The 19,037-nt window shown below is 40.6% G+C and overlaps 1 protein-coding gene across 2 annotated transcripts in view; it reads right to left on the bottom strand.

Annotated features, from left to right (window-relative positions):
• Nucleotides 1–19,037, bottom strand: part of myt1lb (myelin transcription factor 1-like, b) — a 143,374-nt gene that overhangs the window by 35,665 nt on the left and 88,672 nt on the right. For both annotated transcript variants that reach the window (XM_079853236.1, XM_079853237.1), the window contains exons 9-12: nucleotides 13,869–14,003; nucleotides 8,068–8,158; nucleotides 1,797–1,904; nucleotides 796–1,013 (exon numbers count right to left, since the gene is read on the bottom strand). In XM_079853236.1, coding sequence (XP_079709362.1) covers nucleotides 796–1,013; nucleotides 1,797–1,904; nucleotides 8,068–8,158; nucleotides 13,869–14,003 — 552 coding nt within the window. The remainder of the gene's footprint in view (nucleotides 1–795; nucleotides 1,014–1,796; nucleotides 1,905–8,067; nucleotides 8,159–13,868; nucleotides 14,004–19,037) is intronic.

The raw sequence follows: 19,037 nt of genomic DNA, 5'->3' as shown, positions 1-19,037 counted from the left end.
CCTCGAGCAGTTCATAACATCACCAAAGACCTCTTATTCAGAAATTGAAAAACCCCATTATAAAGCCCCAGAGGAAAATTTTGATGGAACAAGAGGTGAATTAGTCTTCCAGGTTTTGACTTCATCCCTGCAGCACTCTATAAACAAAATCTATAAAAAAAAATACAAAAAAAAAATATTCTTTGTTCAGCTAGTACACTAGAAACATAAATCTTAAATAAAAAGTGTAATAAAAACTAAATAGACATAAAATAAATTTGTCACTGTAGAGCTGTTTCTTGGGTTCTTTTGGTTAAAGGTAATTACAAAAAATGGCTCCGAAAGTTAAATCTGAGAAAAGCACTGGCATTTGGGTGTAGATGAATATAACTTATTAAATTGATCAAAAGTGACAGTAAAAAGTGGCATTTATAATGTTACAAAAGATTATATTTCAAATAAATGCTGTTCTTTTGAAAACATTTCCATAACAATATAAGCAGTGAAACTGTTTTCAACATTGATAATAATCAGAAATATTTGTTGACCAGCAAATCAGCATATTAGAATGATTTCTGAAGGATCAAGTGACACTGAAGACTGGAGTAATGATGCTGAAAATACAGTTTACTATATATTCACATAGAAAAAAATATTTTAAATGGTAATAATATTTCACAATATTACTGTATTTTTGATCAAATAAACGCAGCCTTGGTGAGCAGAAGAATCTTTTTTTTTTAAATCCCAAAAATCTCACCGACCCCAGACTTTTGAACAGCTGCGTATATTGATGTCATAGAGCAGACGTCTTACCCTCATCACTTTTGGGCAGTGTGTCCCGACCGTGGAGCTTGGGTGCAGCAGAGTGCCGTTTGCTGTAGATGTTGCTGCTGTCGTAGTTGTTGTAGTCAAAGCTGGTTTTGGAGTACTTCTCTAACTCTTTGGCCAGGTTGGAGCGCGGGGTTGAAGTGGGAACGTTGTTTTTGTAGCCGTACTGAGGAATCTCCAACTGTTTCACAAAGCACATGGGCCTGAAACAGACACAGTTTATGTTGTATCATGTGTCTGCCTGCCAATGATCAGTGCATACTATCCATTTTATAAGCGTTGCACAGAAAAATTCAACACAAATTGGTGCCTATTTGTAAGATATTCAAGTTCTAGCAAATAAGCAAATTCAGGAAATTCATTATATCATTTACAGTGATGTTTTTAATTTGAATAATTATGTTTATCTCAGCTTATGGAAAAGCTATTTGTGATAAACTTTTTTTTCTGTAAAAAAACAGTTTGTTGTTTTTTTGTTTTTACATCGTACACCCAAGTGAAAAAAAAATGTACTGTAATACCCTGCAATTTTACTTTCGGTATACTAAATTTATATACTTAAAGTCTGCTAAATTGGAGCAACTAATTTTGTACTTAATGTACTTTAGTTATCCAGAAGTAGTGCTGAAGTTCAACTAAAGATATACTTAAGTATATTTGATTGTGGAAGTGGAACTATTGCTAGTATACTTTAGGTACACTTTAAATATATTGCATTTAAAGACAGATATCATACAATCATTACTAATAGTGATATTAAAACACATTTTAGGCTTAATATTAAGAAACATGCATTGTGTAATAAAGTACTCCAAATAAAGTTGAATTATAATATTTATATCAGTAAGTCTCAAGCGATATGTCAGTAAATATGTTTATGATAATTGTAGTATACAGTACTTAGTACAAAATATATGTATTTTAAATACATTTTGTTATAGCTTTTTTTCCCACTAGGGTAGAGCATCAATGCGAATGTCTGTTACCTGAGCACACGATCTGAAGCCTGGTTGGATTTTCCTCCATCACAAGGCTGATGTTTCTCGTGAGCTTTGGCCAGTTTCTCTGCAGCCGCTATTGGGCAACCCGACAGGCTGGATGAACAGAAAGTAATGTGAGGGACATGGCTTTACAAAGACACGTCGTCAATATGTGACAAATGCTCATTTCAAACAGCAAAATTATGCAGCTTAGACACATCACTGATATACCATGATCTCGTTTATGCTGTATTGAAATTAAAATCAGAAGATTCGATAATCCATAAAGATTATAAATAAAGAATTGAAATCTTCTGCTTCTCAGATCTGCCAATGAGGTTCATTCTTGTGTTACACAGCACGTTTGAGCTTCATCAAGAACCAATGAGGTTCATTCTCGTGTTACGCAGCACGTCTGAGCTTCAGTAACAACCAATGAGGTTTGTTCTTGCTCATCAAGCAGGTTCGGTTTATGTTCGCTGATCAATGTTTACATGTGAATAAAAGCCTAAATTCAATCTTTTCATCATATTAAGCGATCAAGTCTCATCAGAAAATTTGGACTGGAATAAGTTTTACATTCTATTTATGAACTTTTTGAAGCGTCAAAGTGGTAGTTGTGTAGCTGTCAATGGAGGGACTGAAAACTCAGATTTCATCAAAAAGATCTTCATTTGTGTTCAGAAGATGAACGGAAGTCTTATGGGTTTGTAATGACATGAGGGTGAGTAATTAATGACAGAAGAAATGGACAGTTCCCTTTCAGTTGCTCACGTTCGACGTAGTTGACGTGTCGACTGATTGGGATCTAGGGAGCCTGTCATCTTCGAGTATTGTAAAAATGAGCCAATGGACATTCGGGTGCCGTGTGAGTTGGGTAATTGTAGGATAGTGATGGAGTTTCCGCCCGGTAACCATTCCCTGTGGACTCCTCACGATTCCATCACACCGCTACCGGTGGAATCCCTTGCTGAGCACGCTGGCCTGTCCATTACAGAATGTAATGTATTTGTCCTCTTCGGGGAGAACAACGTTGCCTGAGCCGGATCCACAGTTATCAGCTATGCTGAAATGGGCCGCAGAGGCTGTCGGGCTTGAGTGGAATCCTCCACCGTGTTCCGCTCAGTCTCGGTTGGATGATTGGTTTCTCGGGGCGGGCTGTGCTGGTTCTCAGCCCGCCGTCCCAGTACCTTTCTTTCCCGAGGTGCATGGAGAGCTGACTAGGTCGTGGATGGCACCTTTTACTGCTAGAAATGACCTGGATAGTTTCTCCCCCCTCACTACACTTGAAGGAGGAGCAGTGAGAGGTTACATGGCTGTCCCTCCAGTGGAGCGGTCTGTCACGGCACACCTGTGTCCGGCGGCCGCTGCATCTTGGTTGGGGAGCCTCATGTCCCCTCGTGGGCCTGTGAGTTTTCGTCTGTCCTTACAGACGAAGCTTATAGAGCTTGTGGGCAAGCTGCTTTCTCTCTGCATGCCATGGCGATGTTACAGGTCTATCAGGCCAAGACACTCATGGGCATGCACGAGGGTAGCCTAGACCATGTCTTCGGGCCTTGGGTCTTCAGGTCAACTGGAGAAGAGTAACTCGTCCACGGACTGAGGAGCTTTTTTCCGGTTTGGAGGTGGACGTGTTTTACACGTTTCTCAACTGGAATGTGTCTGGTCGTAGCCTAGAAATCTAGACGCACCCTAGCGGCAGCAAAATTTATTTTGCAGCCAGGGTAGTCTAGCAACTCTCCGTTGACTTTCGGAGCTGTAAAAACCTAAATTGGGTCAGGCCAATCACATCGTGTATAGAGTAGGCGGGGCGGGCTTAACATAATGACGACAGAGTTGCGACGGTTCCCTGCTACTTGAAAACAAAGAATGGCGGCTGCTGCTGGCGAACAGCGGTCTCTCGAATCGGCTTTGGCCTCGACTCTGGAGGACTTGGAGTTAAGTTTTTCTTTGAGAAAAGAGCAAAGAACGGCACTTAAGTCATTCTTAAAAAAGGAAGATATGTTCGTAGTTTTGCCGGCCAGATTCAAAAGTTGAATCTATCAACTAACGTTAGCTCCGTTGGTGGGAAAACGCTCTGGTTGGTTGAAGCGCTGTCTTATTGCGTGCAGAGGGAATTTGAAAGACAGCCGTTTATCCCGCCCCTCGGATTGAGCCGTGTCTATGGTGAGTTGCCAGACCTAACATCTTGATGTAGGTCTGGCTTGCCAGGCTAGTCCGGTCGGTGCTTAAAAGTGAGAAAGGGTCCCACTGAATAACCTTCAGAGGCTCCTGGGGCATATGGTAGATGCAGCCATATATAACCGGTTTCCTCTATATGATGGCAGTACTGACTTCATGACCGAGTCCCTAGGTGGCCGTGGCAGAGCAGCATGCTCCTTGCGTTAAACAACACCTGGTCTGCTGCCAAACTCTCAGCAGTATTCAGACCTTTTGTTTCTCCAAGCTAATCGCTCCTAGAACAAGTGTCTACTAAACACTAGCTCAGGGGCCACGTATAACGGGCATGCAGTAAATAGGGGTTTGGGCGAACCTCCCACTGCATTGGCATTCAATTGCCTCGAGTTGTTAGCACTTTCCTTGCTTGATGCCGCTGCTCAGCAAGATTGCACTGCCCAGTACAGCGACCGTTTCTCATACACTTCCCTCGCATGTCACAACTCGCCCGCCACCTTCTCCTATGGAGTCAGAAGCTTCTGAGGTCGCTTCTTCCACTTGTTCCGGCCTGCTCAATCGTGCCGCCCAGGTGGCCTCACGACAGCCTGTTGCCGAAGAGAGTGGAGACTCCATCCCCAGGCGGTCCAGCTGTCAGGGATTCTTCGGGGCCACAGTTACATCTGTTGCAGACGCTCTGATCTTGTCCCCTTTCCAGTTGTTTACTCCCTGAAACACAGAGACACTGGCATACAGCTGACGCCGGGGTCTACACAAGATGCCTTAATTCCCCAGTGAGCCCTCCTGCACATCACTGTGTTAAGTCAGGTAGAAAGGAGCAGGTTCTCTTAGTTGCCCCGTCATGGCCCAACTATGACCTCGTTCCTCAGACAGCCTTCCTGACTCATTCCTCTGAGACTTCTCAGGGGTGGGGCACCGTTGGCACCCGCTCCAAACCGGGGAAATCCAGGTTCTGTTGTGGTGGTTCAGTTCTCTAAAAGGAATGTAGATACTATCACTTCTGCGAGAGCTGAAGAACCTGTTAGTTGTTGGTGTTCTTCTCACGGGAAGACCCCCGAGAGTGACCCCCGAGAGTGATCACTTCTGTGCTTCCTTCCTGCAGAAGATGGGTTGGAGCATGGCTGTTCCGTTCCACCCTCAAAATGTATGTTGCCCTTATATTAACGCACATCATGATGCAGTAGAGCTATAGCTAGTACGACTTGATCGTCAGGTTCCTGAGCGGTGCAAGGAGATGAATCTTCCTTATGCCCCCTCTATACCTTCTTGGGACCTATGTCCAGTGCTACTGCACTCTGAGACTTCCCCTGAGCACTGCAGGCAGTTGAGTTAAAAATTCTGTTTTTAACGAAACAGTTCTCCTGCTTGCTTGCTCTACCAAGAAGGTAGGGGACCTGCACACATTTTCGGTCAATGAATCGTGCCTGGATTCGGGCCGGCTAACTCTCATTAATATGAGACACCGGCCTGGATATGTGCCCAAGGTTCCTACCTCTCCCTTAAGATGGGACCAGGTAGTGAGCCTGCAAGCGCTGCCCCGGAGGAGGCAGACCCAGCTCTGACTTTTCTCTGTTCCTCCCGGCTTGCGGTTATTCAGAACAGAATGCAAAGTCTCAGGACCTCTCCAGCTCTCGTCTGTTTCAGAAACCAGCAGAAGGGAAGGCGGTTTTCATACAGAGGTTGGCCCACTAAAAAATTAGTGCTTGCCATCATCTTGGTGAGTTTTTCCCAAGATGCACCGTGCCCACCTGGGTAGTGAGCTCCACCAAAAAGAGAGTGTTGCTCCTTCCTGGGCGCTGACAAGAGTGCCTCACTGACAGAATTAGAGCTGTGGGCTGGGCGACACCAGCACATTCACTAGGAAAATAGCCTATGTGTCGAGCCGGTTGCTTTCCGTTTCAGTGACATGCCATATGTTGTACTGCCTGCTAAGTTCGCTCAGTCCATATGTGTATTCTCCATGTTACCTCCTTCGGGCAGGATGTGGCTTCCGCAGCTTATGCCTTCCAACGAAATGTACGCTTTCCCAGTGGTCCTGTGGAACAGCAGTGACTTTCCTGGCCTAAGCCCTGTCCTATATACGCCTCAATATGCGGGAGGATCAGGAGGCTTTTGTCTAGGCACTGGAAGGTGGCAGCACTAGTGGCGTTTTACTGTAATAGGATCCCAATCAGTCGACACATCGACTACGTCGAACGTGAGCGACTGAAAGGGAACGTCTCGGTTACGTATGTAACCCTCGTTCCCTGAAGGAGGGAACGGAGATGTAGTCCCCTAGCCACTATTACTGTACCACTGCTGACCGGGTTCCGCTCGGCTCCTCAGCGAAAAACAACTGGTGCGTGCATCCACTTCCGTATTTATACCCGTGCTGCGGGGCAGGGCGTGTGATATGATTCACGCACGCCAATGACCATTGGCTCGTTTTTACAACACCTGAAGATGACAGGCTCACTAGCGAGATCCCAATCAGTCGACACGCTGACTACGTCTCCATTCCCTCCTTCAGGGAACAAGGGTTACATACGTAACCGAGACGATATTTGGTGAACTAACCCTTTTTTTGCTTTCTCTTTCTTCTAAATACCTAAGAATGTTTAGATATTTGTACTGGAAAACAAGATAAAAATGCTGAGTAAAGCATTTTTCTATAAAAAGCAACCTCATAGCAACACAATGTTCTTCTACAGTGAAAAATGTGTATGATTTAAAGTTTTCACTCAGAAATGGGTAATCACAAATAATATTGGAGGAATTAAAACCTACAGTGTAGGTAGTGTCATGAGCTCAGATCACAGAGATATTAAAGGCCTCTGAAGGTGTGCGTGTGTGTGTGTGTGTGTGTGTGTGTGTGTGTGTCTTTGATCCATGACATGAACTGCAAGCAAGCTGCCAGGTTTCCTGCCGTAGGAAATGTAATTTCGCTCTTGCCAGTATAAGAGGTTAGTGTGTGTGTGTGTGTGTGTGTGTGAGTGTCGTGCCTGGTGCGTGTGTTTCAGGGCCGTCTGGAGTGGGCCGTCTCCCCTGGCGAGGTGTCAGTGAGGTGCTAATGGCTGACGCTGAGAGCATTACTGCGCAAATCAGTTCATCAACCCAATCCACACGCAACGCCTTCCACAGAACAACGTGCTGTCTTAAAAGCTGCTTGAGGGAATGTGCATTTGTAGTAGTCTATACTTTTACATCACTAGCAACATCAAACATAATTGGAAAAAAAAAAGTTTTGACCTGGTTTCCCAAACACACCCATGTCCGCCACTTTTTGAGAAAAACACGTATTCCCATACAGTGCTGGTTAGTAACTGATGTAATCTGGATTATGCTATCAGATTACAAAAATGAAGTACTTTTAATTATATTATATTATATTATATTATATTATATTATATTATATTATATTATATTATATTATATTATATTATATTATATTATATTATATTATGTTCATAATCAGATTACAGTTACTTTTTATTGATTACATGATAACATTAAAGACAGTAAATTATTCATAATTAATTGATTTAACTAATTCTTTTTTTCTCTTTACATTTCTATTTACATTGACACAATTTTTACCCTGACGTAATGTGATGTTTAAATCACTTCATGTTGTTGATAACAATGAATGGAAAATATCAATGTGGGACAAAATAATCCTATTTGAATCTATGACGTAAGGGAGTTTGGTCAAAACTAATCTAAATGGAATAAAAAAGTAGTCCGATTAGATTGCCTAAAATGTGTCAAAATGTGTAATCAGAAACAGACTACAATCTGAGTTAGTGTTCAGGGAGTCAGCCTACCGAAGGTTTACTTATATATTAATATATAAGTTTATATATTACACCTATATATTAAAATTGAAAGTATTTTAACAGAAAAAATACATAGTTTACATTTATTATCCAAGAACGGTGACTTTGAAACTGCATATATTAAATTAGAAACTAATGCTTTGTACCTCCAGAAATCAAAGGTACAACTGAGAAATTTGCTGAGAGAACGGGGAACGCTGTGATTTTCTAAACGTAGACACTGCAGAATAAAGATGATAATAATGAACATATGAGCGGTTCTCTCATCCAGACGGAGAGGAACTCACCTCCTGTGAGAGTTCCTGTTGCTGTTGACGTGACCCCGGCCCGTGCAGCCAGGCGTAGGGCACTTAAGAACATTTTCATACATTGCAAGAACTTGACAGCAGGCGAGAGAAATAGGGTGAAAGATTAGGAGTTAGAGGCCCACAGTTAGTCATCAGCATTAGTGTGAAACACTTGTCATTATCACCAGCAAGCTCAGAACGAGAGACATCAAACAGCGGCATGCAAGGCACTGCTAATGGAAGAACACTGGCATGCACATGAACCATGCAGCGTGAGTCATGGTACAAATCACACGAGTATTCTATTATGTTCTATTCTATTATGTTCTATTCTATTCTATTCTATTCTATTCTGTTCTGTTCTGTTCTGTTCTATTCTATTCTATTCTATTCTATTCTATTCTATTCTATTCTATTCTATTCTGTTCTGTTCTGTTCTGTTCTGTTCTGTTCTATTCTATTCTATTCTCTGCTATTCTATTCTGTTCTATTCTGTTCTGTTCTATTCTGTTCTATTCTGTTCTGTTCTATTCTATTCTGTTCTATTCTATTCTATCATACAGTCAAAGGTATATTTTAAGCATAAACAATCAATACTTAAATATGAACCTATTATAATATACCATGTGCAAAACATTATATAAATAGTAAACTATAATATGGAACTATAAACTATTCCATGACCTACAAAGTGGATTAGAAGTATACAGCTAATAAACTAACAGAATACATATGTTCACTTGTAGTATAGTTGACAGAACAAAGAGTAAGACTACATCTGTTACACTTAAAGTACACTTAAAAGTAAACTTTTATCAACTAAAAAGTGTGCGTCTTTTAGTTACAAGAAGTACTGAAATAGTACACTTACAAGTATACTTGCAGTATAAAACTATTAAAAAACTTGTAGTTTACTGAGAGTAATTTCAAAGTGTACTTCCATAGTAGCCTATACAGCTAGTAAACTAGTTCACTTGTAGTATAGTTCACAGTATAGTTTCAGTACAAAAGTATAACGTAGATGTAAACTAGTTGTGTACACAAACTAATTTTACCACTTTTACACTTAATGTACAATGAAAAGTAAACTAAAAAGTGGGCCAATTTAGACTTATGAAGTATTGAAATACTACAATATATTGATTTTAGTATACTTACTACATAAAGTACACTTGGAAAATATACTTCAACTTTACTTAAATTAACTTAAATCTTTTGCAAGATTAAAGGTCCTTGCACACTGAGTCTGAAATTCTCAAATTCTCGAATCAATTTTCGCCCATTAAAAAATAAATACGACCTCGCGTTGTGTCAATCACGTTTACACGCTGCCTACGAAACTTTCGTTCGTCAGAAAAAAAATCGGGTCAGACTTTCTGTGTTTTTCGCATCCGTAGCAAGCATTTTGAGAGGTGTTTTGACAATTCAGAGCCACCGAATGACGAATACGAAAAAATGCATGCATACGAAATTTCAGACTCGGTGTCCAAGGACCTTAAAACCAGGAGCCCATCTCGACGCCACTGTGGTGCTCACTTCCAGTTAATGAAAGCATATGAAAATGTACAATACTTACAAAATGACTTTGGATTTATTTTGAATGTAGTAAGTAGTATAATGTAAGATATTATTATCTATGTACAATATTTAAGCATTTTTTCTCATTTTTATTTTATATCCCCAATGCATTTAAACAAAATCTGTTAAAGGCATAAAGTTAAAGGTATATTCCAAGTACAAGAATAAATACCCAAATCGGAACGTAGTAGTAGCAATACTTAAAGAATAAAATAAATATATAAATAGTAAACTATAAATACAGTAAGATGTTTAGTTCAAAACTTACAAGTATACTTGAAGTAAAAAAAAAAAAGAATACTTTTAATACTTGAAGTATTAAAAACTAGTAGCTTACTGAGAGTAACTTTAAAGAGTACTTCCATAAACTGAAAGTTCACTTGTAGTATAGCGCTGACAGTTCAATAGTAAAACTTTTATTTTAACTTAAATGTTAACTTTTATCAATTAAAATGTGAGACAATTTAGTTACAAGAATACTATACTTCCAAGTATACTATGAGTACATTTATTTAAGTATGCTTACTACATATACTTGAACTTAACTTGAAGAAAAATCTGGGTATAACTTTCATTCATTTTAATAAACATTATAACATTCTATAATGCTTAACGCACCATTAGAACCGAAGTCATCACAAGCTGTTCAGCTAATGAACCTAGAAGTGTTTCTTCAGATGGTATTCTATTCTATTCTATTCTATTCTATTCTATTCTATTCTATTCTATTCTATTCTATTCTGTTCCGTTCCATTCTAGTTCTGTTCTGTTCTGTTCTGTTCTGTTCTGTTCTATTCTATTCTATTCTATTCTGTTCCATTCCATTCCATTCCATTCTAGTTCTATTCTATTCTATTCTATTCTGTTCTGTTCTGTTCTGTTCTGTTCTATTCTATTCTGTTCTATTCTATTCTGTTCTATTCCGTTCCATTCTAGTTCTGTTCTGTTCTGTTCTGTTCTGTTCTGTTCTGTTCTGTTCCGTTCCATTCTAGTTCTGTTCTGTTCTGTTCTGTTCTGTTCTGTTCTGTTCTGTTCTATTCTATTCTATTCTGTTCCATTCCATTCCATTCTAGTTCTATTCTGTTCTGTTCTGTTCTGTTCTGTTCTATTCTATTCTGTTCTATTCTATTCTGTTCTATTCCGTTCCATTCTAGTTCTGTTCTGTTCTGTTCTGTTCTGTTCTGTTCTGTTCTGTTCTGTTCTGTTCTGTTCTGTTCTGTTCTGTTCCGTTCCGTTCCGTTCCGTTCCGTTCCGTTCCGTTCCATTATATTCTGTTCTATTCTAGTTCCTCTTTTTCATCAGATTCCCTGCTGCTTGCTGTAAGTAAAACCCACTCCAGTGCGGTCAGTTGTGAGTGATGCAGACAGACGTTTGACGGAGAGCTCTATCCCTGATTATATTCTCATCAGCAGCTGAAGCTGTCAGCTAAAGTTAGCTCATGCATCCAGTCATTCGGTGTGAGGTGTTGCTGCTCTTGATTGTTTCAGCTCTGCATTTGTCTTTCATTTGCATTAAACACACGTCAGCAATCAATGAAATCCCTGCCCAAACTCTCCCTCTCTCTGATCCCAGACTCTATTATTCATCTGTACGTGTCTTTGTCTTCTCTGCCCATGACCGACAGGAATTAGATTACTGTTCATTAGGACGCTGGATTGGGGGCAGAGAGTGTGGGCCGGGGCGAGCAGACCGGCACTCTTCCGGTGCTCATCTTCATCATTATCAGCTCCTTAATCCCTCACCCTCATCTTCAACACACTCTGACATGTTCATTACTGAAGAGCAGGAGGGATCCGCTCACCTCCACCGACAGAGATGCATGTCTTTGTGTGTCTGAACGCAAGAAAAGCTTCATTTAATGAAGACCTATTATGCCCTTTTACAAAGTCTTGATTTTGTTTTTGGGCTCTACTAGAATAAGTTTTCATGCTTGATTTTTTTTTTTTTTTCTTTCTCATATGCTCCATTGTTGCAGCTCCTCTCTTCCCAGTCTGTCAGTAACACTCTGTTTAGTTCCTGTCTCTATAAAGCTCCTCCTCCTGAAAAGCACACTGTGATCTGATTGGTCAGATGGACCTCCTCAACTTTTCTGATACTGATGTTCCCATCATGCACTGGGGCATGCATGAATAATTAATGAGGTTGATTTTTCGCTGTCTTCCAGCTCTATTTACACTGTTGTGTTATTGCATTTCTTGCTAGGTTTAGTAACTTGACATTTTGTGACATCTAAAGTTCAATTTCTACTCAAAATGACACATTCATACTCAAAAACGATTCATCAATGTTACCGTCATTGTGTATTGTGTTCCAAGTATTGAGGTCTCAGTGTTCAAGTGGGTACAGCTTTACGTATGTAAACATGGTGTCTATACAATATCTGTTGTATTATTTACCTAGATGTTTTTAATTAAAACGAACACTGTAAAAGTGCATGGTACAATTCAGTGTTATATTGTTGGAGTAAAAAGTACTGCAAAGTAGATTTCAACTGAGTAAAAATCACTCAAAAAACTTTTTCTGGCCAAGTTAAAGTTACTTATTTTCTTTGTTAATTTTACTTAACATAGTTAAGTAGAGTTTACTTAATTCCATGTGAAATTTACTTAAAAAAAAAAAAAAACTGTCTACAAAAAACTTTTACAAAACTTTTTTTCAGTGTTGAGCAGCAAAAAGTTGTCTGAAGATAATAACAGCCACTAAGTGACCCAGCATAACGGACCAGTCTTTCAGTAAGTGTGTGTCACACACGTCATGTGATGGTCATCTAAAAACGCCCCTGCTTTGCCACCCCAGCGCCAGCTCACAAACTGCCTTGCCATCTGGACACTTTAAAAGCAAATCTTTTTGTTAACTGATTTCAGTCTGTAGTCAAAGCCATCAGTTTGATTGCCATCTGGTTCATTTGTGAAAAAAACAAAAAACAAAACACATTTTAATGCATTTTAATGAATCACGTAAAAGATGTTTTAATGGGAGATTTGCTCAAGGTGAATGGAAGGAAATCTCACTCGTTCTTCCTGTCTGTAACTCTTTCATCAGATTATAATTATTACAGTTTATTCAACTGGATTTAATTGAGCATCTAAAACAAAATGAGAAATCTAACCAACTTATTAAACTGACCTCCATTAAGATAGCGTCCTAATTACCAACAGAAACAATCAACGCATTCATGCATGTCTGAGATATTGCGACGGCTGCTCCTCTACGCCGGGTCTTTACATCGCCAGAGATTTCCTTCAACAATAGCAACATTCATATAGGTATAAATAGTGTATGAAGTTCTTGTAAATTATTTCAAGAAAACTTAAAATAAAGTTTAAGTTAATACAAAAATCCTTGTACATTCAGGTGTAAAATTGTCCAAAAATAGAATTCATTTACTGATTTTGAATTTCATTGTTATAGAGCTAAAGAGAAAGATGACATCCATCGGAATGAGCAGGTTAATATACTGGATGATGTAAATTATATGATTTATTATTATATTTTATTATTTCTTTCATCACAATATCTCAATGAAGTGAACAGGGGTGAATTTTAAGTAATTTCACTATTTTGGTTTGAGTGTATGTTCATTTTGTCAAGTGCACAGGTACTAAATTTCTAACATGAAAAGCTGATAAATATTACAGATGTTTATTGGGTTTATTACCCCCCCCCCCCCCCCCTTCAAATTGAATAAACATAACATGTTTTATATGGTTATTGTTATGACAACTGATGAGTAATCAAATGTCCTCAATCACTTATATGTTGGTTAGTCATTTTTAAAACAACAACAAAAGCCTGTTCTATAATGACATCTTCATCATCATCATCCAGGAGGTGATATTATTTTTGGCAGGAAAAGTAAAACATCAGTAAGTATAAAGTGCTGCAGGAATGACGCATCTTGAGCTTGTGTTCACCACAGATCTTATTTCAGGCTTTTACCTGAATCCCATTCTAAAATCTCATTGACTTGGACGATGGAACTGGAGACGTGCTAAAAGGTAAGAGGTACTGCATAGGAATGAGCAGATGTTATAAGTGTGGAGGAGGACGGCATGCAGAAAGAACTGAAGACTGGTTCCCACAGACAAACACATACAGACACACAGTCAACCAATGATTATGACCTCTTTTCATTTATGCTGGCATGAAAAAAAGCAAAGATTTAAAGGAAGAAGCGAGCAAACGTGGCACTGAAGTTTAGAAAGAGCTTGTAGTGTGCTTACTTTCTGGAGGGACTCTGTCCTTATGCGGGCATCCAGACAGGCTGCGATGATGCGGGTACAAACCCGTCACATGACCTGTGCCGTCACAGCCAGGCGTTGGACAGCGGCTTTCTTTTTTCCCCGACCGTGAAGAATCTGAATACACACACACAGGATTATTATTGACTCATTTGTTTAGAAATAAATATGCAAGAGGACTGATGAAGTCTGGTCCAAGAATTGCCTATTTAGACAGAAAGATACTGTCTGACTGACATGCAAAACAACCATGTCACCATTATGTTCAGTTTAGCTTTAGTTTCACTTTCATGGACTCAAGGGCCCTGTTTACTCCTGGTATTAAGATGCGTTTTGGTCGATCGGATCACAAGTACACAGGGGAGACACAACCTGGTGTTTTAATCCGTGTCTTTTGTCCACTTCCGACCACTTCTGTCCTGATTTCTTCGAGGGGAGGGTCAATGGGCGGGTAAATGTATGGGCTTTTTCAGATCTTTAGATCTAAAGGATGAAATAAGCTCACACAATTTACACATGAACACAACTGGAGACGACGGAAAAACACACAGAGCATCAGCTCTTGTTTCTGCTCTGAAAGACACAAGACCAGCCAAACGCTGTGAGTGTGTGTTAGAAATCAGGAATGATGAAAGAACATTGTGCTTGATACGTTTTCATCTTCAAAACAAACTTGGGTCTCCAGCCAAAGTTTAAACCCTGTCTGGCTAGAGCTCTTCCCATAATGTTACACATGAGATCAGTAGACGGAGAGAAGACGGTCTTTTGTGGCTGTTTGAACACACTCAAACACATGAGCATTTACACTGTGAAAGCAATCCGGTCAAATGCGTTCTCAACGACGTCTGGAAGTGGTTGAAAGTGGACAAGCTCAAAACCTTAGACCTGTACTTAGCATCATCCACTTGTGATCCAATCGACTAAAAATTATTTTAAAACCAGCTGTAAACAGGACCTTAGTTGTTTACCATCACTCACGTCTCCTTTGTTCTCTGTTTCCCACCACTAGTTACTGTAGTTACCGTGGATATTCATTTATAAGCACACCTGTCTGTATTTGGTTCATCATCACTGTGTATTTAAATTCCTCTTTAGTTCACATTCATTGTGCGGTATTGTTCGAGTGTTTGAGCTTGAACGCTGTCTCGCATCATCATGGATCACTTGAGTTTACTTTGTGTTAATAAAAACACTTCTACTTGAATCTTTTTCATCATCATTGGACTGAAACGTGACACCGCAGTTGTTTTTGCAACAGGTAAGGGTGAATAAATCTAAAATCAATGATACCACAATGGTCGACCAGCATGGGAAAAAACATTAAAAAAATATATTATAATACCGCAAATGTACAATATTTAGACCTAATTCGATCTGACCATCTAAAAATTATAAGCACATTGCATTTTTTTGCAACTCTTTTTGCAACAATGTTTTTTTTTTTTCAAATCAAAATATTTTTCCTCGCTACTATTCGGCATGTACCATGGAAATCTGTGTTGCATACATTTTGGATATACAGTACTGCTCTAAAGTTTGGGGCCAGTAATATACAGTATAGAATTTTTAAAAATACTCCTATTCAGCAAGTACACATTAAACTGATCAAAAGTGACAGTAAAGACATTTATAATGTTACAAAATATTTCTATTTCAAATAAATGCTGTTCTTTTGAACTTTCTATTTATCAAAGATTCCTGAAAAAAATGTCTCAGGTTACGTATGTAACCCTGGTTCCCTGATAGGGAATGAGACGCTGCGTTTGAGACGCTGTGGGAACGCCCTGCATGATTGCGTCGTGAAGCACGTGTATAATCAGTCCAATGGAAAGACGAGACGTCATAGGCCGGTGACGTCATCGACCAGGAAACTTTAAAGCACCCCTGAAACCAGACCGCGTTAGCTTCTGGTAAGCCTGAAGCAAGTCGATCAGGGCATGCAGGAAGTATGGCAGACGAACGCAGCGTCTCGTTCCCTATCAGCGAACCAGGGTTACATATGTAACCTGAGACGTTCCTTTTCAAGGGAACTCGAGTTGCGTTTGAGACGCTGTGGGAACCCCATACCCACTACGCCATAATACCAAATGCTCGTTCTGTGTGAAGTCCTTGCGCACACTAAGAAGCAAGCAACCTAGCCCCAGGAGTGGAGAGGTCTAGATCATAAAAACTGACAAATGTATGTGGTGAGGACCAGCCCGCCGCATTACAAATATCCTGAAGAGAAACTCCCGAAATGAAAGTCTTAGAGGCAGCCATACTCCTCGTAGAATGGGCCCGAACAGTCAAGGGTGAAGGCTGTCCAGCCGCTTCATAAGCAAATGAGACAGCCTCAACTACCCACTTGCTCATTACCTGTTTAGATGCAGGGCAACCTTTCTTAGGTGACCCGAAGCAGACAAATAATTGCTCTGATTTACGCCACAGGGCAGCTCTGTGAACATAAGCATCCAAAGCCCGAACGGGACATAACAGATTAAGTTTTTCCTGATCTGGGGTATTAAATGGTGGAGGATAAAAGGCCTGCAGCACTATTGGGCCCGCAACATTAGTAGGGACCTTAGGGATGTAACCCGGTCTAGGGTGAAGAAATGCCTTCACCATACCATGTGCAATTTCCAAACATGAAGGAACAACCGACAAGGCTTGCAAATCTCCAATTCTCTTGATAGAAGAAATAGCGAGAAGAAATAAAGTTTTTAGAGTGAGGAACTTTTCTGAAACCTCTTCAATGGGCTCGAAGGGAGCCAAAGCCAGACCCTCAAGTACAATGGCCAAATCCCAAGCCGGTGCTCTAGAGTGCAATGCAGGTCTCAACCTCAATGTACCATGGGAGAAAACGAATAATCAGAAGATCTCTCCCAAGAGGGGGTGTGGTAGGCCGATATAGCCGCCACATACAGTGCTATGCATAAGTTTAGACACCCATGCTAAAGTTGACTAAAAAGAGGAATAAAAAATCATCTTTTGGAAATTGAACTTAATGCCTTAATTTAAAAAATGAGGAAAAATCCAACCTTTAAGGACACCAATTTTCTTTGTGAATGAATAATGTATCGTAAATAAATAAATGTTCTTCCTTAAAATACAAGGTGCATAAGTTTGGACACCCCTATGTTAAATTCCCATAGAGGCAGGCAGATTTTTATTTTTAAAGGCCAGTTACTTCCTGATAAAGTTCCCTTGGCCTTTGCAATTAAAATAGCCCCACATCATCACATAGCCTTCACCATACCTAGAGATTGGCATGGTTTTATTTCAGTTAGCCTAATAGCTAGTTTGATTTGCATTGAGAGATGATCTTATGGAAAGTACTCCATGCCAATCTCTAGGTGTGGTGAAGGGTGTGTGATGATGTGGGGCTATTTTAATTCCAAAGGCCAAGGGAACTTTATCAGGATGCATAGTATCCTGGCTCCATGAAGTAACTGGCCTTTAAAAATAAAAATCTGCCTGCCTCTATGGGAATTTAACATAGGGGTGTCCAGACTTATGCACCCTGTATTTTAAGGAAGAACATTTATTTATTTATGATACATTATTCATTCACAAAGAAAAATGGTGTCCTTAAAGGTTGGATTTTTCCTCATTTTTTAAATTAAGGCATTAAATTCAATTTTCAAAAGATGATTTTTTATTCCTATTTTTAGTCAACTTTAGCATGGGTGTCTAAACTTATGCATAGCACTGTATACCTTTAAGGTAGAAGGAGATAATCCAGCAGAGAAACGGTCTTGCAAGAAATCAAGAACTGTACCAACAGGGCAGTTAACAGGATCTAGGTGACGTTCACCACACCAGGCAGAGAATAATTTCCATTTCAGTGCATAAAGTTTTCTCGTAGAAGGTGCTCTGGAATGGAGAATGGTCTCAACGACCTCAGTCGAGAGACCGGATTCTATAAGCCGGGCCCCCTCAGAGGCCAGGCCCACAGTTTCCACAACTCCGGATGAGGGTGAAATATTGTGCCCCTTGCTTGGGACAGTAGGTCCCTCCTGACCGGAATCTCCATGGGAGAGCCGTCTAGAAGGGACACTAGGTCCGAGAACCACTAGGCTGAAGGGAAGAACCCGATACTGGTATGCTTCGCCCCCGAAAGCGAACATGGAAGTACGCGTCCTTCAAGTCTATTGTGACAAACCAGTCCTCGGACTGAATCTGTAATACAATCTGTTTGAGTGTAAGCATTCTGAACTTGAGTTTCTGAACTCTGCTGTTTAATTGACACAGATCTAGAATAGGACGCAACCCCCCCATCCTTCTTTGGAACAATGAAGTAACGGCTGTAAAACCTGACTCTCTGCTGGGAGGAGAAACCCTTTCTATAGCCCCTTTTTGTAGAAGCGTCAGTACTTCCTGCTCCATAACCAGAGCCTGCTCGGAGTCCACCACTGTGGGAAGGACCCCTTGAAATCTGGGCGGACGAGAACCGAACTGAATTCTGTAACCCTTTTCTATTATATGCAGGACCCACTGAGAAATATTTGGTAGTAGTTTCCACGGTGCCAGAAATTCTGCTAAGGGAACCAGTCTCTCGAGACTGGCCTCTGGATTTGGTTGAACAGTCATTTCAGTGCCCTGAAGCGGCGAACCGGCAGGGAACAACCGAAGTGGCAGCGCTGCGACTCTCCTCAGAGAATCGCCCCCCAGAGGGCGCCGAGGAGGAACGATTTCTCAAAACCGTCCCTCCCTGGAGGGGACCACCCTCAGAAGCCTGACAACCTTGGCATCAGGACTTCTTCTTAGTCCAAGCTCTCTTAGAGATGACAGTCCTCAGATCTTTTCTACCCCTAACAGGCTTAGTCTGCGAACGCCACCGAGGTTCCCCAGATTGTGGAGGAGCCCGAGCGGCGACGCTCTGTTTCTGCTGCACTCTGTGCTGTTGTGAGGAGCTCGTAGACAGACGAGACTGCTCAGATTTTATATTTGCAGTCTCGGGGACATTGAACCGGCGAGGAAGAAACCTCTGGAACGCCGCAGATTGTTTTTTCGTTTCTTGAAACCTCACAATCGTCCATGTCCCTCAGCAGGTCAGCCTGGTATGCTTGAAGAATAGACATGGTGTGTAAGCATGCCGCGGCTTGACCTGCTGCCGAATACGCTTTAGATTTTAAAGGCTTGGTGGGTAACATCGGGGCTTTCAGTGATGAC

This window comes from Squalius cephalus (genome assembly GCF_949319135.1).
Source record: "Squalius cephalus genome assembly, chromosome: 20".
Classification (NCBI taxonomy): Eukaryota; Metazoa; Chordata; class Actinopteri; order Cypriniformes; family Leuciscidae; genus Squalius; species Squalius cephalus.
Note: the sequence above shows the minus strand (reverse complement) of the source record. Positions and strands in the feature narration are given on the sequence as shown.